The sequence below is a fragment of the Prionailurus bengalensis genome, chromosome X, assembly GCF_016509475.1.
Source record: "Prionailurus bengalensis isolate Pbe53 chromosome X, Fcat_Pben_1.1_paternal_pri, whole genome shotgun sequence".
NCBI lineage: Eukaryota > Metazoa > Chordata > Mammalia > Carnivora > Felidae > Prionailurus > Prionailurus bengalensis.
In genome coordinates this window covers 95,520,996-95,545,879 of record NC_057361.1, presented here as the reverse complement: position 1 = coordinate 95,545,879, position 24,884 = coordinate 95,520,996, and the positions used below count along the sequence as shown (strand labels likewise).

At 43.1% G+C, this 24,884-nt stretch overlaps 1 protein-coding gene and 1 pseudogene across 7 annotated transcripts in view; both read right to left on the bottom strand.

The window, feature by feature from the left end:
- The window catches only part of PLS3 (plastin 3), a 93,296-nt gene that overhangs the window by 34,071 nt on the left and 34,341 nt on the right, over positions 1 to 24,884 (bottom strand). For 5 of the 7 annotated variants that reach the window (XM_043570567.1, XM_043570570.1, XM_043570571.1 and 2 more), the window contains 2 exons: positions 12,339 to 12,423; positions 10,282 to 10,362 (listed from right to left, as the gene is read on the bottom strand). In XM_043570567.1, coding sequence (XP_043426502.1) covers positions 10,282 to 10,354 — 73 coding nt within the window. In that variant the 5' untranslated portion in view covers positions 10,355 to 10,362; positions 12,339 to 12,423. The remainder of the gene's footprint in view (positions 1 to 10,281; positions 10,363 to 12,338; positions 12,424 to 24,884) is intronic. The other 2 variants (XM_043570566.1, XM_043570568.1) reach the window with 1 other exon arrangement.
- Positions 16,087 to 16,224, bottom strand: LOC122478168 (annotated as a pseudogene).

The following is a 24,884-nucleotide window of genomic DNA, read 5'->3' as shown; positions in this document are numbered from 1 at the left end:
CTCTCCTTCTCCCTCTTTCTCTGACCCTCCCCTGCTCTCTCTCTCTCTCTCTCCCCCTCCCTCTCATAATAAATACACTTTAAAAAATGTTAAAATAGAAAAATTAAAAACAAATGGAGCTCAGTTCTAGGGTGTAAGTGTGGCATAGTGAAAGATATACAGCATAGTTGAAGGACAAGTGGGAGTATTGTGACATAGGATTTGCATAAGTCACCACTGTAGGTCTTTGTTTACCCATGTGTAAAGGAGTCCTTTGGATCAAATGACCTCCAAGGTCCCTTGCTGACTCTAACACTCTGATTCTAAATTTTTTTTTTAACGTTTATTTATTTTTGGGACAGAGAGAGACAGAGCATGAACGGGGGAGGGGCAGAGAGAGAGGGAGACACAGAATCGGAAACAGGCTCCAGGCTCTGAGCCGTCAGCCCAGAGCCCGACGCAGGGCTCGAACTCACGGACCGCGAGATCGTGACCTCAGTTGAAGTCGGACGCTTAACCGACTGAGCCACCCAGGCGCCCCACTAACACTCTGATTCTAAATTTGAGTAGCTAAGACTTCACAAACCACACACACACACGCGCACACACACACACACACACACACACACACACACACTTTAAAAAGATATTGGAGGCAAAATCATAATGCATCTTAAAAACAAATATACAGTAATAACATTCTTATTTAAAATGTTTATTATTTTGAGAGAGGTAGGGGAGGGGCGGGGGGGGGGGCGGATCCCAAGCAGGCTCTGTGCTGTCAGTGCAGCGCCTGACATGGGGCTTTATCTCATCAACTGCAAGATCATGACTTGAGCAGAAATCCAGAGCCAGACGCTTAACCCACTGAGCCACCCAAGTGCCCCTACAGTAATAAACATTCTGATCACTACTATATCACATTATCTAAATACAACACTCCTTCGTTTTTCGATCTTTTAGAAAGAGATAGCTTATTCCTTGCAACTATCAAAAAGTCCACTTGGCAATTTCTGAGAGAGAAGGATTTTTAAATGTATTCTCCTTTACCTTGACTTCTGAAAGGACATACCTGAGCAACATTTAACCTGTGATTGATTCCAGTTCCGACCTAGCATACAACAGGCGCTTCATTGTTCCCTTTGTGTTCTCAGTGGTGCAATAGAAGCAGAAGGTAGAGAGGGTTTAAAATAAACATCAGAGAACTGTAAATGCAAAACTACAGGAAACTGACCAAAGCCCGGAGAGTCTGATCTACTTGGCGGTTTATTGGCCTTAGGTAGACTAGAGGTGTAGGCAATGCGGAGAATGAGCATTTGCGCGAGAGCCCTCTGTGAAATAACCTCTGTTGGGCATTAATTAGAAGACAGCTCACTGATGTGATTAAAAGATGCGAGGAAGCGGACTCACCCTAAAATATAACTAACATACAATAACCACATGCAGAAACTCCATTTTGAAGTAACAGTAGTAATAACAGATGCTGTTAGTAACTGACAGGAGCATTTGAAAAGGGGGTTGGAGGAATACGACTTGGTCATTCCGGAGCCATCTTCCTTATTAGGTTGCAAACCTCTTGGGTAAAGATTCTTTTGAATCTTTTTATCTCCACCCCAATATGTAGCACAGTACCTTGCACATAACAAGCAATGTGAAGACTAGTTTTTGTAGAACTGCTGATTCTCAAGTGTTAACTAGGAAAATAATGCTCTAATCTAATGAGCATTTTAACAACAGAATTAAACAATAACAAAAAATACAGAAATAGCACTAGAAGACTGAATGGCAATTCACCAGGAAACCATAACGACAGAAATATCTCTTAAATAACATTCAATCTCATTCCCTTTGTTCTAATCCTGTCCCCACCCGGCAGCCTTCAGATCTGTAATTTGGTTTTCTAAGTGAACACACCCACCAACGAGTACCCAAGTAGACAACCAGTGATGGTTGTCAGGTTGGGACTTCTCCTGTTCTAAATGTAGAAACCTGCTTTGGCTGTATTAAGAAATACCATGTGAACTTGTTTGGGCAGAAGTCGACCTCCAGAGAAAGCTGAGTACCTACTCTGTGGCAGGCACTGAGCTAGATACCAAAGATACAGAAATTAATCCGACAGAATCTCTTTGGCTCTTACTTGAAACTGTGCCTTTAAATCCTTGTGAAGGGGCGCCTGGGTGGCTCAGTCAGTTAAGCTTCCGACTCTTGATTTCCGCTCAGGTCATGATCTCACAGTTCGTGAGTCTGAGCCCCCCATCGGGCTCTGCACTGACAGTGTGGTGCCTGCTTGGGATTCTCTCTCTCTCTCTCTCTCTCTCTCTCTCTCTCTCTCTCAAAGTAAATAAATAAACATTAAAAAAGTTTTAAAAAAATCCTTGTGAAAATACGAAGTACTTGGAATATCTAGCTATCCTTTATCTTTCCGGAGATGGGAAAAGAATCATTGAACATATGCATCTAGTTTGACATATTTTAAAAGTTTAACCTACTCTGCTATCTTTCCATATTTTATCAGCAGATCTAGTTTTACTACCTCCCGTAATCAAAGACATTTTAGTGTTAGTACTAGTAAATTATCGCAAGCCTTTCTTAGAAGTCCTAAATCATATCTTTTGAAGACAACAATTTCAATTTCAATAAAAAGGCAGAGGGAGCCTAAAAAGGCAGCTTGCAATTAATTTTACAAAATCTCCCAGCTGGAAAAGTACTTGAAAGACAAAATAGGGTGCAATTATTTTTAAAGAGTTTTATGCTAATTTTATTTCCAATCCCTTGCCAAAACACACACACACACACACACACATGCACACGCACATGCACGCACATACACACACACACCCTTAAACTATTATCAGAGATCTAATATGCTGTGCTTTAGAAAGCCAGAAAATGAGATCACACAATAGCATTTTAGAAAGCTTCTATCTCATTAGTGACATTCTTAATCAGGATCTCAAAACTATGTTTGACAGCGAACTTTTTCTATTCTGCATTTTGATACAAACATGAGAATTTAATAATAAACTGACCCCCCAAAACAGAGACCTAGATCAAAAACAGTTTTAACAACTGGAAACTAACATCACAACCTGCTGGCATAACGGTGGCCCTTTATTTTCTCATTAAAGCTGCCGATATTCTGGAACCCCTTTCTGGCTCATTTGTCACTTTCTCATTACCTACACATTGGAATGGAGTTGGCCAGGTTCTGCACTTAGAAGACTCTTCTGTTCTAGCACCCTGTTTGTTTGTTTTTTTTAATTTTTGTTAATGTTTTTATTTGTTTTTGAGACAGAGAGAGACAGAGCATGAGCAGGGGAGGGGCAGAGAGAGAGGGACACACAGAATCCGAAGCAGGCTCCAGGCTCTGAGCTTGTCAGCATAGAGTCCGACACGGGGCTTGAACCCATGGACCGTGAGATCGTGACCTGAGCCGAAGTTGGACGCTTAACGGACTGAGCCACCCAGGCGCCCCTATCCAGAACATTCTTAATGTTTCTGCAAGCAAGTCTCAACTTTTGGGTTCAGAAAATATGATCGGTGCGAGTTGACATTAATGAATGGCAGGGAAAAAAAAAAACCCTACGCATCTACCCGCTGAACAAAGTTCTTGCAGAAAGCGAGCAGCTAAATCTCAATAAATTGACAAAGTGTTCCTATTTTTAAAGAAAAATCACTATACTTAAAGGAAATCACTAACAGGTTCCCAATGCTGCTGAGTTCATCAGACAGGAACCAACTGTTTGTAACAACAGATTCTGTCTGTCGCTCTCTCTCTGTCTCTCTCTCTCTCTCTGATGACACATGTAGGTTCACATCTGCAGTCTGCTTTAAAAGAAACCCCCTTATGCTCTGGTACTATGTATTATTTTAAAGGCCCGTTAACTCAACGCCCTCCCCCAAGCAACCTTAAAGTAAATAAACTTATTATACGGCCATGTTCCTGCAGAAGTTTGAATCACACCAAGAATGCATATCCTTAAAAGGAAATGTTTTCCCTCCCCTTGCATCCTGTTATTTAAGCTATTTTAAGTACTTGTCTGGAGAAAGCTGAGCCAGAATTCAAGTGGTTTTGATTTTAGCTGCTGTTTTACACTGCCCATGTCCAGGTGCTATGTGGTGCAATTTATCACTTCAAACGCATCTTTTGCGGTGCTACGTCGTCTTATAAATCTGACAGTAAGAAAGAGTGGGATTTCCTTTGACCCCCAGGTTGTGTGTGTGTGTGTGTGTGTGTGTGTGTGTGTGTTGCTTTAACCATCCTTGAATCCGTCTAAATCTAGTGTCTTTCTCTATAAAGAGGTTGCATATGTGTGTCCTCATCTGCAACACATATTCAACGTCTTTACCAACTAACCCTTCCCGGACAGTGCTCATTAGGACTTGAAGAAGAAAAACCAATCAAGTACAGATGCACATCCTTTCAGAAAAGCTGGGTTTAAAAGTTCCATTTAGTTGAGCCAATATATGCCACAAAATTTTTCGCACTAACAAAATGATAAAAGGAACCTATGTGTCTAACGATAACGCATTTGCACACGTGCGCGCGCACACATGCGCGATCCTGAATGCCCATGGAAGCACATGGAATGTTGATTTAAAAGACTTGGCCAAAAGGCTTGTGCCGAAGAATTTAGATTATATTCCATCCTCAGATCTAAGCAGTAAAGTCGAGCTTTCATTAGGCATTAAAACTTTAGAAAAGGCAGCTGCTAAATATCTCCAGATGCTTTAACTAAACGTGAGTTTTGCCTCTCACAGCTCATACCTATTGAGGTAGCTCAGTCCAGCAAATAGAAGAGGCAGTTTAATGAGTCCCAGCTAAGGGCAGAAGAGAGGTCGCTACCTAAGAGTTCATCCGAATAGTGGATCCTCAAAGGTGGAGGTCAAGTATAGCTGAAGGCTGGGCAAGATTAGAAGGCTGAGACCAAGCGATCAAAGATGTTGTCTATTGATCCTTTTCCACCTCAAAATTTCCAGCGGTTTGGCCATCATTTGCCACCTGCCGCCACTCTCCCCTTTAAAAACACATATGCGCCTCCCCCCATGCTCCCAGAGCACGTTTATTTTCTGGGGGGGGGGGGGTGTTGGGCTATAGTTTTTATTTTTTAAGTCATAATTAAACAAATATGCACTGGTGTAGTTTTATTGAATACTGGAAGTAAATTAAACTAAACCACTCTCCTCTTTGTGGCATCATCGTGATGTGGTTTTTATGTACTACAGAATATCGAGTAACTTGAAACAACTCAGCTTCCTGGGAGGAGAAAATCACTATAACCAAAATTTTTTGACTTAGTGTGGTGGGCAGCCACAAAGGAATATGCCCACAGTATTCCTAGTCATTTACAAAACCCCGTTATTCTTTTATTTCAAAAATGCTGAATTTGTGTTGTTGTTTTTTTTTTAAGCTCAGTAGCGTGCTTAGGAGAGAAAGAAGTCAGATGTCAGTGTTTGCAAGGTAAAGCCAATCTGAAAAGATTCACATTATGCACATTTATCTTTATGACAACTAATCACCCAAAGGACTTCTAGCTCTGAAAGTTTTATTTATTCTTGCTTTTTTTTTGTTTTTTTTTTTTTTAGAAAGAACTTCTAGGCGTTTAAATTAAAACGGAAACATTGTGAAGTAGGAAAAAACAAAACAAAAACAACCAGCACCACGGCTTCTGCTATCCCAGTGGGAAATCCTGGAAACAAACGTTGAGAAAATTGAAATAATTAAATGAAAATGTACTGCTTGGAGTGTAACACTAAGCAGGTGCAGAAAATGAAAGAAGGACTTTAAATCTTAATACGCAATGTATTGCTAGTAAAGAGAATTTCAAAGCACTATTAATTGATTGGACAAAACCTACGATTAGCAGTAATTACAGAGCGTTTCTTCACACACTATGATTTTGCTGAATTTCTAAAGAGATAATCAAGGCTATTATTGTTAATAGATGGGGGAAAAAAATCACATAATGATTTCCATATTTTGTCACAACCGAACAGAGTAGTCCTCCCTGCCGTCCCCCCACCAATAAGAAAAATTGTGCTTGACAGGAAAATCAGTTCTACAGCTTGTTTTTAAAATCACGCTTCCCTGGGGCACCTGGTTGGCTCAGTCGGTTAAGTGTCCCACTGCAGCCCAGGTCATTATCTTGAGGTTTGTGAGTTCAAGCCCCGCATCGGGCTCTGTGCCGACAGGCAAGAGCCTGGAGCCTGCTTTGGATTCTGTGTCTCCCTCTCTCTCTGCCCCTGCTCTGCTCACACTCTCTCTCTCTCTCTCTCTCAAAAATAAAAATAAATATTAAAAAAATTTCAAATCACGTTTCCCTGAATGAAAAACAACAAAAAAAAAGATTTCCATAACACCTTTGACAGTTGCCTGAGGGCTCCGTAACTAATAACTAAAACTACAGAGGTTTTAAAGGAAAATCAAAAGATTCAGCTGGGTCTTTAAACACTATTCTAAGAGACACACTACTTACAAGGCTTTATTATGCTGAAAAATATATATAAATTTTACGTGCTACAATGTGATGGCCAAAACCTTTAGTAATAAATTCCACCATGATGAAAATCTGAAAATCTTCGTAACAAAGGCCCTTTTAGTTTACAGTTGATAGTGACAAAATCTCAGGGCAAGAAAAGATTATGTATAATTCCTTGGGATTCAGTCAATTAAATATTTATTGAGAACCTGATGTGTATGCAACACTGAGCTAGATACAGAGCGGGGAATGCAAAAGAATAATATGCAGAAGAGGCAGGAATTGTGGACTCCGGAATTTCCATTTACAGCATATAGAGTAATAAGGGTCTGCGTATCTTAGGAATTAAAAAAAATTTTTTTTTTGATGTTTATTTTTGAGAGAGAGAAAGAGACAGAGAGAGACAGAGTGTGAGTGGGGGAGGGGCAGGGAGAGAGGGAGACACAGGATCCAAAGCAGGCTCCAGGCTCCGAGCTGTCAGCACGGAGCCCGATGAGGGGCTCGAACCTACAATCTGTGAGATCATGACCTGAGTGGAAGTCGGATGCTTAACCAACTGAGCCACCCAGGCGCCCCCACAACCATCATTTTATACAGTGTGCCAGAAAAAGAGTTAGAACATTGGGGCCGGGGGGACATCTGTCAAGTGTTACTAGCAAACTACTAAGGGGCAGAAACAAGTTTTTGAGAGACAGAGCATGAGTGGGGGAGGGGCAGAGAGAGAGGGAGATACAGAATCCGAAGCAGGCTCCAGGCTCCGAGCTGTCAGCGCAGAGCCCGACAAGGGGCTCGAACCTATGAACCATGAGATCATGACCCGAACCAAAGTCAGATACTTAACCGACTGAGCCACCCAGGCACCCCTATTCGAAATAAATATATGTCTATTAGGGACATCAGTAGGACGTATGATCCAATCTGCTGTCTTTGGGAAACTCCTCGTCCACCCTAACCCCTGCAGGATTGATTGATTGATTGATTGATTGATTTTAAATATTTATTTATTTTTGAGAGAGACAGAGACAATGCGAGTGGGTTAGGGACAGAGAGAGAGTGAGACACAGAATCCAAAGCAGGCTCCAGGCTCCGAGCTGTCAGCACAGAGCCCGACGCGGGGCTCGAACTCACAAGCTGTGAGATCATGACCTGAGCCGAAGTCAGACGCTCAACCGACTGAGCCACCCAGGCGCCCCAAGGTGCAGGATTTAAAATAGACGGTAGTTCTACAGTGACTCTTTCCTTCAGTCTAAGCTCTAACTGATCCCTTTTGTTTTGTACTTAACCCTGGTTCCTATGTGGAGATAACCGGTCAACCCTCTTTGTGTCTTTAAAGCTTTCGAGGAGCAGTTACGCTCTTATATTTTTTTTTTTATTTTTTTTTTTTTATAAATTTTGCCTGTATAGCTATTCATTTTTTTTTTTAATTTTTTTTTCAACGTTTTTTTATTTATTTTTGGGACAGAGAGACACAAAGCATGAACGGGGGAGGGGCAGAGAGAGAGGGAGACACAGAATCGGAAACAGGCTCCAGGCTCCGAGCCATCAGCCCAGAGCCCGACGCGGGGCTCGAACTCCCGGACCGCGAGATGGTGACCTGGCTGAAGTCGGACGCTTAACCGACTGCGCCACCCAGGCGCCCCAGTTACGCTCTTTTACGGATGAGAGTATTTCAGTGCCCTCAAGTAAAACATATTTGAAGAGCTTTAATTTTAAAACGAAATTGCACACAATTGTTTTCAAGGTGCTGCACACGAGAACAAGGCCTGTATTAAACAATAAACATGTATTTGAGGAAACGAGGCCTGTAAGATTCAATAATGGCAATAATAAGTCATGGTCCTTACCCCAAGATTCTATTCATAAAGACAGAAATTAGGCCGTCCCTCAAACTGAAAGACGAACATAAGAAAAAAAAGAAGGTTCAAAGGATATGCGATGCTAAAACAATTATGACAAGGATATTTCTATAGAATAATGAGATTTAAAAAATGTTGCAGCCAGGAATTCACCTGTCATTTTCTTGCAATCAGTCGAACATCAGGAGAGTACCAGATAATACTCTCCTTACGGTAAGTAGTAACTATGGCCAGTTAACAGACTCCTTTTTTTTTTTTCTCATAGACACCCAGAAAATTATGTTCGATTCAGGCCTACCCAATTTTTTCCACTTAGAGTTATTTTTTTTTAATGTTTATTTTGAGACAGAGAAAGCGTGTGCACACACGTGAGTTGGGGAGGGACAGAGAGAGAGGGACAGAGAGAATCCCAAGCAGGCTCCACACTGTCAGAGCAGAGCCTGAAGCGGGGCTCGATCCCACGAACCATGAGCTCGAGAGCCGAAATCACCTGAGCAGAAAATAAGAGTCAGAAGCTTAACAGACTGAGCAGAGGGGCACCTCTGCTTAGAATTCTGAGGAGATTATGAATGGTGAGGCATCATTATTCTTCCCAAGGCCTGCTGTTAGCCTTAAACGCCTTCGCAGAAAATGCTATTCCTAAATGTACGGAAATAGAGATGTACATGTCCTGGCTTTTCATTAATGAGGTTTATAACATAGGTCAGAGAGTCAGTTCTGATTTAAATAACAAATCGTTATGATCTAACTTGACACCCTTTGATCATGGAGATACCACATACTAGTAGCTTACCTCTTTAGGCCCATGTTGACTCACGTGAGTACATACATCAATCATCAGTTCTTACCCTGTTTTCTCACTATCTTCTATTGATAGGACATGAGCACTGAAATTTGGAATGTAAATACTATCAACTGCTGCCATAGCTGCGAAATTCTAAGACATGTTCTGTGATGTTTAAGGAAAAACCGAATGGCATGCTACGTCTTCCCATCTTATGCTGATACTACAGCTTAACGTGAGAAGGTTGAACAGACTGTGTTATCCAAAGGCACAGAAGCTCCATGAAAAAGGCCACAAAGCCAAGCTAATCAGGGAAAGGCAAAGCATCAGCTAATTGAAGGAATCACCTAATGTTTTCAGGGGTCACACGTCTCTCTGAGAATATGGTGAAGGCTCCAATACTCTCCTAAGAAATATATGCTATATAATACCGTTAACAACCAAAGATTTGTCTAAGAATTTCAGGAGCCACAGTGGCCCCCAGCGAAGGACTGGTACCCAGGACTAAAAACCTTTGACCATATTAGATAATCTACCTTTTTTATTTTTCTTTTTTCTTTTTTTTTAATTTTTTTTTTCAACGTTTATTTATTTTTGGGACAGAGAGAGACAGAGCATGAACGGGGGAGGGGCAGAGAGAGAGGGAGACACAGAATCGGAAACAGGCTCCAGGCTCTGAGCCATCAGCCCAGAGCCCGACGCGGGGCTCAAACTCGCGGACCGCGAGATCGTGACCTGGCTGAAGTCGGACGCTTAACCGACTGCGCCACCCAGGCGCCCCGACCTTTTTTATTTTTCTTATTGGTATGCTGTGGAATTTATTTCATAGGACCACTTTTTTTTTTTTTTTTTTTTTTTACAAAGAAGTACATCACCCTGTTTATTTGTTATTTATTTATTTATTGTTAAGTAATCTCTGGGCACAACATGGTGCTTGAACTCATGACCCCAAGATCAAGAGTCACACGCTCTACTAACGGAGCCATTCAGCCGGCCCTTGACCATATTAGATAATAGACGTAATTAGTTTAATGTGTTGCTCCTAAAACTTTATCCCGTTGATTTTAACTACCTTGCCCTACGGTTCACAATTAACCATTCATATAATTTTTTAGAGAAATAACTTTTATCAGGGCCACATAATTATTGCTTTACTATAGGTAACGCTGTAAAAAATACTCACCAACTTTTGCAAAGGCCTCTTTCAGTTCATCAAGCTCATCTTTGGAAATCTGAGTGGTAGCCATCTTGTCCATTTAAAGGTCTAAAGAGAAACCAAAAAGGTTTACGACTGAGCGATGTTTGTGATGAATATATGATAAGCATTCCTGTGAAATTCTCATCTTAGAATTTAAACAGAATTGCCAACTGCTAAAAGCATCTGAATACGTTCCCATATTTATAGCTAAAGCCATCATGAAGAAAACAAACACATGAGAAGTCATGATTTACCAAAAGTTATTCAGACCAAAAAAGTCTCTGAATCTTCCTTTCAAGAACAAAATCTTACGCTCCTAAGTGTAAGGAAGGGCCAAGGTACCCAGCAATGACAGGAAAGAGATGCATCCTAGAAATTCTTGGTTATTCATGCCAAAACTAAAAGTCAAAATCGCCTGACCAAAGACTCACGTACAATGTAACTGTTCGATTAAGCCTTTATCTCTCTTTCTTTCTTACTGGCTCTTTACATTTTTTCCCGGCTTTATTGAGGGATAATTGACATGTAATATCGTGTACGTTTAAGGTGTACACCACGATGACTGGATATACTAACATACTGTGAAATGATTACTACAACAAGGTTAGTTAGCACATCCAGCACCTCACACAGTTACCATTTTTTCCATTAAGTCACTTTAAAATCATTCATTGCGGGGGCATCTGGGTGGCTCAGCTGGTGAAGCGTCCGGCTCTTGGTTTCAGCTAAGATCGTCATCCCACAGTTTGCGGGAGGAAGCCCTGCGTTGGGCTCTGAGCCGACAGCACGGAGCCTGCTTGGGATTCTCCCTCTCTCCCTCTCTCTCTGCCCCTCCCCCACTCGTGCTCTTTCTCTCAAAATAGATAAACATTAAAAATAAATAAATAAATAAATAAGGGCGCCTGGGCGGCTCAGTTCGTTGAGAGTCCAGCTTCTGCTCGGGTCGTGATCTCGCCGTTTGTGAGTTCGAGCCCCACGTCGGGCTCTGTGCTGACAGCTGGGAACCTGGGGCCTGGTTCGGATTCTGTGTCTCCCTCTCTCTCTGCCCCCCCCCCCACCTGCACTGTCTCTCTCTTGCTCTCAAAAATAAATAAGCATTTAAAATAAATAAATAAATAAATAAATAAATACATAAATAAATAAAACCATTCCTTGTGAAAACACTGATTTTCAAATAGGATACTAACAGCTATTAATCACTCCCATTAAAGGAGCGTTCATATAACTTACACTATTTGGGTTTAATACATAATTGGGTTCCAAATACATAATTTGCGTTCTGACTGGGCCCGATTTTACCTACTTAACCAACAGAGCTGGGGTTGACAAACTGTGGCCTGTGGGCCACATCTGGACTACTGCCTATTTCTGCACTTCCCCCAAGCTAAATATGGTTTGTAAAGAAAGAAAAACATTTGCAGTCAGTTTTGATAAGGCACGTTAACTTTGAGCCCTAATTAAGGGAAAGGTTATCCCCCTCCAAGAGCGAATTCTATTTTTCTCAGCAGTAGATGTGTATTACAAAATAGTATTCTATTATTAGTAGTAGTAGTATAGTTTGAATTTTGTCAGCAAAAATTCATGGAAATAATATTATTACATCCTTGATATTAATAATATAATATTTTTGATTTTGCCTCTTATGATCTGGACCTTGATAGAAAAATCTTCTTGAGTTCCACAACAGAGGAAGGAGGTCTGTATCACAATGGGTAATCCCCAAATACAAACCTGTCCACAATTTTTGGACAGAGAGGACTAAAAATAATTATGTCTTGCTCTGGGTTTGTTTATTGGGGGGGGGAGGGGGATTTATTTTTTCTCAGTCTTTTTTAAGGACTTTATTTTTATAGCAGACTTTTAGGTTCGTAGCAAAATTGAACAGGGAGCACAGAGATTTCAGGCCTCGTGCAATCCTTCAGCAGTCACATGCACAGCCAACACCATTATCAACATCCCCCATCAGAGGTGGCTCCTTTGTTAGAAAAACAGACTTTTAAAAAACAGAAAACAGAACTTGCTTCTTTATAAACTTTTCTTACCTAGGATGTTAAAATGTCACGAAAGAGGGACAAATGTCTCAGCAGACAAGTTGGGTAAAAACACCTTTCAGAGTAGTCTGAGGCTCTATAAGGTAAAGAAAGATCTTCAGTTAGATATGAGGTAGGCATTTTAAAAAGTTAAGAGTAAACAGCGATTTTTCATGTTAAGCTAGAACGTAATGACGACGGTACTTTTAAAAAGTATCCTTTATTTTACTATTATGATGTTTAACGCTTCTGATTACAAAAATACTATATAGGATTTACTCCAATTTTCTTTTCTGTTTAAAAATAAGGTTATTTATTTATTTTGAGAGAGAGAGAGCACGAGTGAGAGAGAGAGAGAGAGAGAGAGAGAGAGAGAGAGAGAGAGACAAGGGCACAGAAAGTTTGAAAGTGAGACTGTCTCAGAAAATCCAAAGCACGCGGCTTCTCCTTATCTCCGAAGGTCCTTTCCAGTTTGGGCAGTTTGGGCATCAGTAATGATCTAAAGTATTTGAGTTAAAGAAACAAAGACAAGTGATTTATTCTCATACTACCCTATCACTCCCTTACGAAAGGGAATATTAGATAAAGAGGGTTCTAGACATAGCTCCCCCTCCTGCCCCACTCTTCATCCCTGCTGACTAAACCCTTCTCCCCCACCCCCATGGTTTCTCCCCTTTGCGGGTCCACAAGGCTGAACAGGGCAGAAATCTCTTTCCCTCTTCTTCACGCTCCTCCCCAACGCAAACACGTCTATCCGCACACACTTTTACCAATATTTCAGGCATCAGTTGTATGTCTAGTTCCTGCCCTCAAGGAATTTACAGTCTGGGGAGGGCAATATATAAATAATTATGATTGGACACAAAGGAAATTAGTGGCTGCAATAAAGAGATAGAAGGGAAAAGGCTCTGGAGACTTGGAAGAATATTCATTTCTTTTCAGATAGGCCAGGAAAGAGGTAGTTTTGTTCTTCCTGCAAAATTAGGAAATACTTAGATCTCACAGAAATGACTTCAAGGCAACCATTTACTTACAAAAGAATATTAACAGAGGGGTGCCTGGGTGGCTCAGTTCAGTTCAGCGCCTGACTCTTGATTTTGGTTCAGGTCATGATCTCTCAGTTCTTGGGTTCGAGCCCCGCAGCAGGCTCTGCATTGATAGCACGAAGCCTGCTTGGGATTCCTCTCTCTTTCTCTGCTTCTCCCTTGCATGTGCTCGCTCTCTCTCAGAAATAAAATGGGTAAATTTTATTAAAATATTAATACAGTTGGAAACTACACTTACGGTGGTGAGCATTGAGCAATGTATAGAATTGTTGAATCACTAAGCAATCTACCTGAAACGAATCATTATGTCAACTACACTTCAATAATAAAACTTTTAAAAAATCAATATGACTCAGCATTAAAAAAAGACACCAGCATATACTTTCAGGTTTTAATTTTAATATTATTTTTGAGAGAGAGTGACAGAGCGTGAGCAGGGGAGGGGCAGAGAGAGAGGGAGACACAGAATCCGAAGCAGGTTCCAGGCTCTGAGCTTTCAGCACAGATCCCGACTCGGGGCTTGAACTCACGAACTGTGAGATCACGACCCGAGCTGAAGTCAGGTGCTTAACCAACTAAGCTACCCAGGCACCCCTACTTTCAGGTTTTCTAATTTCTTATTCTTGTCTAATTATCTCAATGAAAGCCTAAAGTGATTTCTTTTACACTGTAGGGGAGCAAATATACCACCCCAAAATATGCCTCTTTGGCATATTATTTTCAGCTGGTTATTTTTAATAGCGAACACTGGTGGGGCTCTGGAAACTGAGAAGTTAACCTTTTGTACAAAATATTTACATTCGTAAGGGAACTCTCCATGTGTCCTGGCATCTCCGGGCTGTAACAGGAAGAGAATATTGAAATCTCTAGAAACTCTTATTAATGGAGGAAGGCACAGTCTTAAATCCGCATGACAAGCTTACGGTTGTTTACTGCGCTTTTCCTGGTTACCTCCCATGACTGACTCCCCACCCCCAGCAGCTTCTTTTGTTTTTAGCCTAGAAGTGGTATTTCAGGTGGTAGCTGCAGCCATTTCAGAGAGGTGCTCAGTTTTCCAGGGTCTCTCCCATGGATGCAGGAGGTATATATGTTATTAAACTTCTTCTTTTTATTTAAAAAAAATTTTTTAATGTTTATTTATTTTTGAGAGAGAGAGCGTGCGCACGCGCGCGCGCGCGCATGAGCGGGGGAGGGGCAGACAGAGAGGGAGACACAGAATCCAAAGCAGCCTCCAGGCTCTGAGCTGTCAGCACAGAGCCCGACAAGGGGCTCGAACCCACCAACCGTGACATCATGACCTGAGCCGAAGCTGGATGCTCAAGTGACCGAGCCACGCAGCGCCCCTATGTTATTAAACTTCTGTATGTCTCCTGTTAATCTTTATCATGTCAATTTAATTAGACCAAAGAACCTAGAAGGGCGGAAGAAGACATTTTTTTTCTCCCCAACAACACCTACCACTCACAGGAGACTTCGGGAGGCACATCTGAATAAGAATGAAAAGAATTGGAACATGCAAATGTCCCCAAAACAACATTTCCAGGCAAGATGGTCCAGGAAAACAGAATAGTTTAGGAGTTTCTCGCTTAAACGAACTCAGTTTCGTTTATTTATAATTACATGAAATAAATGCTACCCTGAGGCACCCGAGCTACTACTAAATACAAAGTCAAATTTAAAAGCCTTGCCATATATGCTTTAGTTGTTAAAAGTCACAATTTTTAAAATAATTTTTATTTATTTACTTTTGTGAGAGACAGAGATAGTGTGAGCAGGGGAGGGGCAGAAGGAGTGGGAGAGAAAGGTAATCTCAAGCAGGCTCTGAACTGCCAGCACAGAACCCGACGCAGGGCTCGAACCCACGAAACCGTGAGATCATGACCTGAGCTGAAACCGAGAGTCTGATGCTTAACCAACTGAGCCACCCAGGCACCCGATAAAAGTCACAATTTTTACTTTATTTTTTTAAATGTTTATTTATTTTTGAGAGAGAGAGAGCGAGCCTGCATGAGCAAGCAGGGGAGGGACAGAGAGAAAGGGAGACACTCAATCTGAAGCAGGTTCCAGGCTCCGAGCTGTCAGCCCAGAGCCCGACGTGAGGCTCGAACTCATGAACCGTGAGATCATGACCTGAGCTGATGTCGGCCACCTAACCGACTGAGCCACCCAGCTGCCCCTGATGGTATCTTTCTTTCCAGTTTATTTATTTATTCTGAGAAAGGGGGGGGGGGGCTGCCAGGTAGGTATTTAACATTAAGGTTTTAAAAATTAAATCTTACAAATTAAAATGACAGCAGCTCTATTTCTCTTCACGGGGCATTCCTTGAAATATGGGAAGACTTGGATGTGGAATCCGAAAAGGTCAGTGTCCCAGTTCTGCTGTTTCCTAGCAGTGTGTCCATGAGCAAGATTATTTAATCGGACCCTCAGTCTCCTCATTTGAAGACAGCGATAATAATACCTACTTCCTTGATGAAAGAAAACAGGGAATAAATATCTAGATCATTGTGAGAGGCTATATAAAAATAGGCCTAAGTTCCAGTAAGAACCTTTTAAATGGGATCTATGAAAAGTTATTCCATTTTCCCTATAAGTATCGACTACAGCGTCTAAAGATGTCCTTCATACCTAAAAATTCTAAGCCTTTAGTCAATATCATTTCAGAAGGAGGGGCCTAAAGAAAACCTGTCAGCCACTTTTCCCCCATGACTCAATTTAACTCCTTCATTAAGGCCAGTTTCCAAATACAACTTGAAGAGTGGCCAGGAGACATTTTTAAAAAATGCAAATTTTACTTTAAGTATTTCAGGACCACTTTACACTTGATCTTAGCCAAAAGGCCGAGAAGCGATCAGGACCACTTTAAAAGACACCTAACAGCTTGTCAATATTGTCATTTTCCTCCCAATCTGCCCATTTCCGCCCCCCCCCCCCCATCAGCACTGAAAAATAAAAGGTCAAGAGGTAAAAAGTAAATTTACTTGCTGAAGTTTAACCTTAGGTTCTCGGTATGCGGTTGCCAGGCCAAAAGAAAAGGGTGACTTTTGAAACAGGTCTTCCTCCCGAGTCTATCTTACCAACGAACTGAACTTTATTTTACAAGGGAGGGAGGGAGGGAGCGAGAGAGAGAGAGAGAGAGAGAGAGAGAGAGAGAGAGAAAGTGTGCTGTTTAAAAAAAAAAGATCTATATTTTCCTTCCATTTAAATGTAGCCAAATGAAATCCCAATCAAAAGTAAAAGCTCCCAGGGTCTCTGCATTTTTCTGAGTTCTCTCACTGTCCCAAATTCTGTCTCCTCCCTTGCTCCTATGCCTGCCTCCCCTAGGACCAAAAAAACCACACAAAACAAAACAAAAACAAAAACAAAACAAACCCAAAACAACAACAACAGCAAAAACAAATCCTCTCTCTCCCTAAACATCTGAGACAAAGGAAGACAGATTTTCAAAGAGGGGAATAAAAGAAAAAGCAAACAAAACCTTGTTTGTTTGTGTTTTTCATAAAAGGATATGGTGTACAACCAGGCCTGAATTCAGGGCGTCACCCATAGAGGAATCTTAGGCCTATGAAGTCATCCCTAATTACAGAGTTTGACTAACAATGCGGCAATTATGAAACCACTCCACTGGCTCGTTTAGCTACACTTCAACCCTGAACACAAATCTTTGCTGAGAAAGGCGTACCGACCAGGAGCTACCTGAAACTATTACTCAAATTCTGAAAGGTATGTGGCGGAGATGAGGAGGGGTGCCTGTTTTCATTCCCTAAAGCGATTCACTTGAGGAATGCAGCTGACGGAATAATCTATTTACTAATCTTGGTCATCCGGGACCACGTGGGGCAGGAGGCCCGGCGCCCGCACTGGGAAACTCACCCGTGGATAATCAGGAGTCGCTGATGAACTCTGGATTTCTTTTTCTCGAAGCCGAAAGGGAACTACGGGATAAAAGTGGGGGCTGGGGGGGAGGGAGGCGATTCAACCCTAGACTCGGCCACACTAGCGTGCCAGGGAAACACAACTGGGAAGGTGAGGCAACAAGGGGTGGCCAGAAAACATGGAAGAAGACACTACTTCACAATAAGTGAAGGGAAGAAACCTCCAGGGCCTCTGCCATGTATGAATAATTCGAGAGCGGTCACCTTCCTTTGTCCACACCAGGCAGCGCTTTGGGACACCCACACTTCACATACCTGTGCCCACAGAAACCGCCGCCCTGCCTCCTCCCGAGTTGGGCAAGTCAACAGCACCGGTCTCCAGGTCACGCGGGTGCTCGACCCTGAGCTAAAAGCCCTGCTGCTCTTACTAGGATTACTCAAGCTCCAAACCTGTATTTCCCCATGGCTTTCTAGATTTCAACTTGACTCTCCGTCCACCACAGTCACTCACTCCTCCGTTCACATCCCAGCCTTCATTGAAGGCTTGGCAGGCACCAGGCTTGGGTTGGGTGCTGCATACGGAGAGAATTAGGACCCCAAGTCCCCTTCTCTTGAAGAGCTTACTGTCTAGTGGCAGAAATAGAAAAACAGACACATGATATTGGTGCTACCATGCTATTAGTATTTCCTGAGGGGGGAGGGTCAGGAAAGGTTTTCCAAAGAAGACCTTTGATTTTCAACGTTTATTTATTTTGGGACAGAGACAGAGCATGAATGGGGGAGGGGCAGAGAGAGAGGGAGACACAGAATCGGAAACAGGCTCCAGGCTCTGAGCCGTCAGCCCAGAGCCCGACGCGGGGCTCGAACTCACGGACCGCGAGATCGTGACCTGGCTGAAGTCGGACGCTTAACCGACGGCGCCACCCAGGCGCCCCGATTTTCTAAGTTTATTTATTTTTGAGAGCGAGCGAGCGAGCATGAACAGGGGAGGGGCAGAGAGAGAGAGAGAATCCGAAGCAGGCTCCGCACTGTCAGCGAGGAGCCCGATGTGGGGCTCGAACCCACGAACCACGAGATCATGACCTGAGCGGAAACCGAGAGTCGGCCGCTCGACCGGCTGAGCCACCCAGGCACCCCCAAAGACGACTTGGGAACTTTGGCATAGAATTCCCCAGAGACACATCACTGGTGAAGGCATTCTAGACACACAGACGTAAAGAGAAGATTATACGCTGGAGCTGGAGACAGTGTGGTCGGAGCACAGTGCCTGGGGATTATGACAGACACAACTGGGAGCAGAAAAGGTCAGGGTCCACTTTAGAAGGGCTAGGCTCAAAACATGGACTTGACCCTCTAGCCAGGGGAGAAGGAAGGTCAGTGAGGAGGATCCCAGTCAGGAAAGCCAAAGCGTCTACGTTGAATTCGCCGCCCCCTTAGTGCCTCTTCAACGACCTCTCCTGCCGCCTCAGCTTTCCCTTTCAAGTTGCCCACTTTCCTCCGTCTCCAGGGTTCCAAATCTGAGGCCGAAGTTGGGCCACAAGAAACAGAGGGAGGGTGAAGTAAATAATTAAGCGGTCCGGGTTCTCCCAGCATACCCCCTTTATTACCTCAGGTCCGGCCCGTTCCAAAAGCCTTTTAGCTGGTCTATCGCCCCTCGTGTCCCTCCAATGCCATCTTTACACTGCCGGCTCCCTGGAGAGATGATCTACGACCTGTTCTACACGAAACAAAGTCCCACCGTTTATGCACGACACTCAAGGCCCCACACGTTTCTGTACTGATCCCTGCGTGTCTTTGCGATGTCACTTCCCATCACGTGCCCGGCACCCTCGACTCACTCGAGAAAGATACCGTTTCCCAAGCAGGCCACGGAGCTTCCCGTTCCCATTCCTTCTCCTCTGTGCTTCTCTCCGGTGGAATGTTCTCCACCCATCTCCCATCTGCCCTTCAAAAAGCACCTTTAAGGGAGTCTCTTCAGATTGAGCCCACCTGAGAGTAACAAGCCCCTCTGCCCGGTCCTGGCTGTGTTGTCTTCTTTCAGACAGCTCCAATTTTATTTTATCATTATTTTTTTAAATGTTTATTTATTTTTGAGAGACAGAGCACGAGTGGGGGAGGGGCAGAGAGAGAGGGAGACCCAGGAGGCGAAGCGGGCTCCAGGCTCCGAGCCGTCAGCACAGAGCCCGACGCGGGGCTCGAACTCACGAACCGCGAGATCGTGACCTGGGCCGAAGTCGGATGCTTAAACCCACTGAGCCTGCCCAGGCACCCCCGGGCAGCTCCAATTTTAAATATTTTGTTTTACTGTCACAGCCTATGTACCAATGTCTGGATGGGAAAATACTGTCACCACAAGGACAGCATTTATAAGAGAGCTCTTTGATGGAAAGGGCCATATCCCATTTTCACCTTCATATTCCCAGCCCCGATCGCAGTGCCTACAGAGTAGGTAATAATAATCATTAAGATAGTATAATAACACATCATTGTAAGCTTACATTACAGCTGACATTTACAGAAGGCTTATTATTTACGTGCATTCTGCTAAATGCTGTATATATATATATACATAATAATATATATATATTATGTAAGTTACATCTCTCTAGAGACGTTTTTAGAAAAAAAGTCTCTAAACTGGGTGATACTGTTATTCCCACTTTACAGAAGAGCAAGTAAGCTCAGAGAAGTTGTGTAACTTTCCCAAAGTCACACAGCTATTGAGAGGTAGAGCCAGGTCTCAAACCCAGGTCTGCCTGCCACTACAGTCAGGATTCTCAACCATTTTGCTATTGTAGACTCCTCCACGACAGCTTATTGAGTGAATTTCTTGCCTCCCAGCAAGACCATAGCCTTTATCAGACTGGAGGTACAGCTCACTTACCTCTGTACTCACCACAGCACGTAGAATAATGCACACAGTGCATTTTCAATACATATTTTCTGAGTCAAAAGTGGCCCACAGCTAGTGCCCACAACCATTTCGATCACGTTGGTCGCCCTTTAAGGAAGCTATCATTGCTTATGCCTAAAACGACTTGTCTAAATCTCTGCCTGATATTTATGTCCTCTAGAGCGGTCCTACTAGGCACACTAACCAGTTTTCCACTTCCAAACACTCAAACTTGGCTTTTTTTAAAGTTTATTTTTAGTTATTTTGAGAGAGAGAGAGAGAGAGCAAGGGCGGGGGAAGAGAGACAGAATCCCAGGCAGGCTCTAGGCTGTCAGCGCAGAGCCCGATGCAGGGCTCGACCTCACAAACCGGAGATCATGACCTGAGCTGAAATCAAGAGTGGGACGCTTAACCGACTGAGCCATTGAGGCACTCCCCAAATTAGCTTTTGGATCACAACCATCCTCCTGAACATGTCCTGTTAACTTCACATCACTACTTTTCGTTCTATCCGGCCCCGTTCCTCTTTCCCTCTCTCCCACTAAGGACTCCTCTCTGTATCCGCCTCTCACGCGTACAACGCCCTCCTCTATTTTTTCTTCTCTCCCTATCCAAATCCTACTAGCCCTTCAAGGTTCAGCAGAAGCCTCACTCTCTCCTAATGCAGGATTTAGACTCTCGTAACCAAAGCATTTCATTCTGGCCTCCTCCACACAGCCCCTCACACTTGGTTTGAGAATAATCTTCCCCAATAAAAGAGATTCGTCCTTTTCTTAACAGCACGCTTGTTAACTTGCCCGGCTACTTGCTCTGCTAGACTCGTTTCCAGATTGCCCGTATCTCAAGAACAGAGTTCCAACTCTGCCTTCCCCTTCTATACTCCCGCCATTATAATCCGTTGTCGGGTCCCGGGCAGAGGCACGACTCAATGTTTTGAGGGTAGTGCTAATTCCCAGCAAGCCCAATATCCAATGACTATGGAAGCTGTATTAGGGAAGAAACAAGAGCCTAGGGTAGTTACAGGATTTTGCCCAAGACACAAAGCTGTGCAGCAAATGTAAACTTTAAAGCGTGTGGGGGGCACCTGGGTGGCTCAGTCGGTGAAGCCTCCGACTTCGGCTCGGGTCATGATCTCAGTTTGTGGGTTCGAGCCCTGCACTGGGTTCTGCACTGACAGTGTGGGGCCTGCTTGGGATTCTCTCTCTCCCTCTCTCTGTCTGCCTCTCCCCGCTCATGCTCTCTCTCTCTCTCTCAAAAAGAAATAAACTGAAAAAAAAAAAAAAGCGTGTGTGTGAGTGGAGGTAATTAAGTACTCTTACTGTAAAAGCAAAAACACTGCTTTGTGGAAAGAAGGCCCATGCCTATTAGAGCGTATGGAAGATCATTGAAAAGCTCCTAACAAAAGTGACCGTGGCATTGAGAAGTATGCACAGTTATCAGAAAATGTAGATAGCGTCCCCTGTAGCCAATACTAACTTGTTCTCATTACTTAAAGGATAAGGGATTCACTAATTCTTGTATTGAAACCACTAAAACGGATTGTGTAAAATATACAGAACACAGGTAACAGGTTCAGAAGACTGTATATCATAGAATTCTAAAAGTTCTTTCTTCAAAACATTAATGTTAAAACAGGCTGTAAATTCTTTTAAGTAGGCTCCACGCTCCAACGCAAGGCTCGAACTCACGACCCTGAGATCAGGGCCTGAGCTGAGATCAACAGTCGGACGCTCGACCGACTGAGCCACCCAGGCACCCCAAACAGGCTGTACTTTTGAAAAATCAGGACACAACTGCTTACCACGCCTTGTGGCACATTCGTTTCCCCTATGTGACAGGCTTGTGCCTCACCGTATTTAATATTACTTAATTTCAGCCTCTTAAATGCTAAGTACAGTGAAGAACCACTCCCACTGGATGGGTGCTAATAACTTAGGACAAACATAACCAAACACTCAAGTATCTGTGTGATTTACTTTTTAAGGATTCTTTTCATACGTAAGCCATCACTATGGCACCCATAGTTTTTTGTGGGTTTTTTTTTTTTAGTGTTTATTTATTTTTGAGAGAGCAAGGGAGGGGCAGAGAGAGGAGAGAGAGAATCCCAAGCCGGGCTCCCCGATTCAGGGCTCGAACCTGCGAACCGGGAGATCATGACCTGAGCCAAAACCAAGAGTCAAAAGCCCAACCAACTGAGCCACCCAGGAGCCCCTGTTTTCTTGTTTTGTTTTGTCTTGTTTTAGCGATTAGTTCTTAAACGTAACAGCTGATTTTTCTCAAGGAGCAAGCAAGTTGTCCGCAGTTACTTTTAGAAAACTTTAAGGATTTGTTGCTCTGAAGGTCAAAACAACTGAGCCAAACTCTAAATGCCCCCCAGACGTCACAGGTTCCTAGATCTGAAAGTTCAGGAAAGGTTCAAGCACGAAGAAGTGGTGATGGATTTTGCTGTCGACTACTCCAGCACTTCAGCATTATTACAAACGGCTTCTGATGCCGATGCATTTGTACCGCATACTTTATTTAGTGAAGCTGTTTTTCAAGCCTAGCTCTTCTGCTAATTCTACTTGACATTGCAGCCACAAATCGGGAAAACTTAACAGAGGACATGGCTAGGTGACCCCAAATGAAACTGACAGCACTTTCCCATGAGGCACTGTTGTGTATTCTGTTAGGTTATCCAGTACTGAGGACTACAGAGAATAAAGAATCTGGCTGACGGAACTATAATGCACTTGGATTAAAACAGTATGAACGCAAAAATATATTGCTTCTGTGGCGCCTGGGTGGTTCAGTTGGTTGAGCATCTGGTTTCAGCTCAGGTCACGATCTCCCGGTTTGTGGGTTCAAGCCCCGCGCTGGGCTCTGTGCAGCCAGCGCGGAGCCTGCTTGGGATTCTCTGTCTCTCCCTCTCTCTCTTGACTCCTCCCCCGCTTGTGCGCTCTCTCTCTCTCTCTCTCTCTCTCTCTCTCTCTCTATCTCTCTCTCTCTCTCCCTCTCAAAATAAATAAGTAAACCTAAAAAATAATTATATTACTTCAGGTAACACAGCATATCATTTCAGGGACATTTGTGAAGTGACCTGAAAAACCTTAACTACTGCCTCCATGACAAAATAGGTTTCAAATTCCAAGTCAATTGAGAAATGGCCTGTAGAAAGCTCATCAGTGACTCAAGGCTAACTCTGATCTTTTTAAAAATGTTTTTAAATGAGTGTTTATTTATTTTTGAGAGAGAGAGAGCGTGAGTGGGGCAAGGGACGAGAGAGAGGGAGACACAGAATCCCAAGCAGCCTCTAGGCTTCAGGCTCTGAGCGGTCAGCACAGAGCCCGACGCGGGGCTCGAACCCACGAACCGCGAGGTCATGACCTGAGCCAAAGTCGGACGCTCAAAGGACTCAGCCACCCAGGTGCCCCTGTTTGCATTGTTTTAAAGGAGGCACACCACTGGGGCGCCTGGGTGGCTCAGTTGGTTAGGCGACTGACTTCAGCTCAGGTCGTGATCTCACGGTTCGTGAGCTCGAGCCCCACGTTGGGCTCTGTGCTGACCGCTCAGAGCCTGGAGCCTCCTTCAGATTCTGTGTCTTCCCCCTCTCTCTACCCCTCCCCTACTCACACTCTGTGTCTCTCTGTCTCTCAATAATAAATAAACGTTAAAAAAAATTTTAAAGGAGGCACACCATGGAGTTCTAGCTGCTAGCTACTAACTCCCCTTCCCCAATTCCCGTAGCCTCGCCCCTTTCAGTATGAACATCTCCTTCTCTATTTCTTCCACTAGTCTGTGAGCTCCTTGAAAGCAGGGTTAGTATCTTATCTGACTTTGTATCTTGGCCCACAATAAGCACCTACTAAATGTGTGTTGAAAAAACTTTGATGGAGGCAAGTAGGGAAAGTGAACATACTTAAATAGCCTACATAGTTGTCTCCTGTGGTTTTAAAAAATGCAGTCTGTTAGAGAAAGCTGTGAACAAAGTAGTCAAGACATAATAATGTTCCCACATTCTTCACATGCAATTGCCTTAGTAGCATGCTTTAACTATCTCCTCTTATTTAATGCTTCAAGATACTACAAAACTACTCAAGATGTTTGCAGCCTGTCCTTTGAATTGAGCTGAAAGTCAAACAGAAAGTTTTGTTCCCCCCCCAACACACACGTTTGTACTTGCTACAATTTTGACAGTCAGGCAGCACAGTTCACCTCTACAATGACACACATCATGCGGCAAATCATGTTTCGACAGATCTGCAATTTCTAGGTAAAACTAATGTTTGGAAATAAATGTCAATTGCCCCCAAACTAAAGCTATGCTCAAATGTTTTATTATGAAAACTTTTCAATATACACAAAAGAGGAAACAGTGCAATAAACACCCATGAACCCATCACTCCAGACATCTCATGATTTTCCCCTACAGAGCTCTCTTAAGAAACGAGTTCATTTTCTGGAAACACCTCTATTCTATTCTAGAATCTACCATCGGCTAGATTCGAATTGATCTTTTTTTTCAAGTACCAATATCTAGGAGTCACTTAAACCCCAAAGGGTGGCTAATCCTGTGTCATTTCCTGGAGGAATATCAAATACTTCCATTTAAAGTAAACGTTGCCTGTCTTCTTTTTGTACTTAATAAAAAAAAAAAAAAAGGATAAGATCTTGAAGTAATGGCTATTTAAAAATAGGTTAGTAACCTTTCCAATAATGGAAACATTCACTTCCATTTAGTCAGATTGAAGACATTCTTTAAATT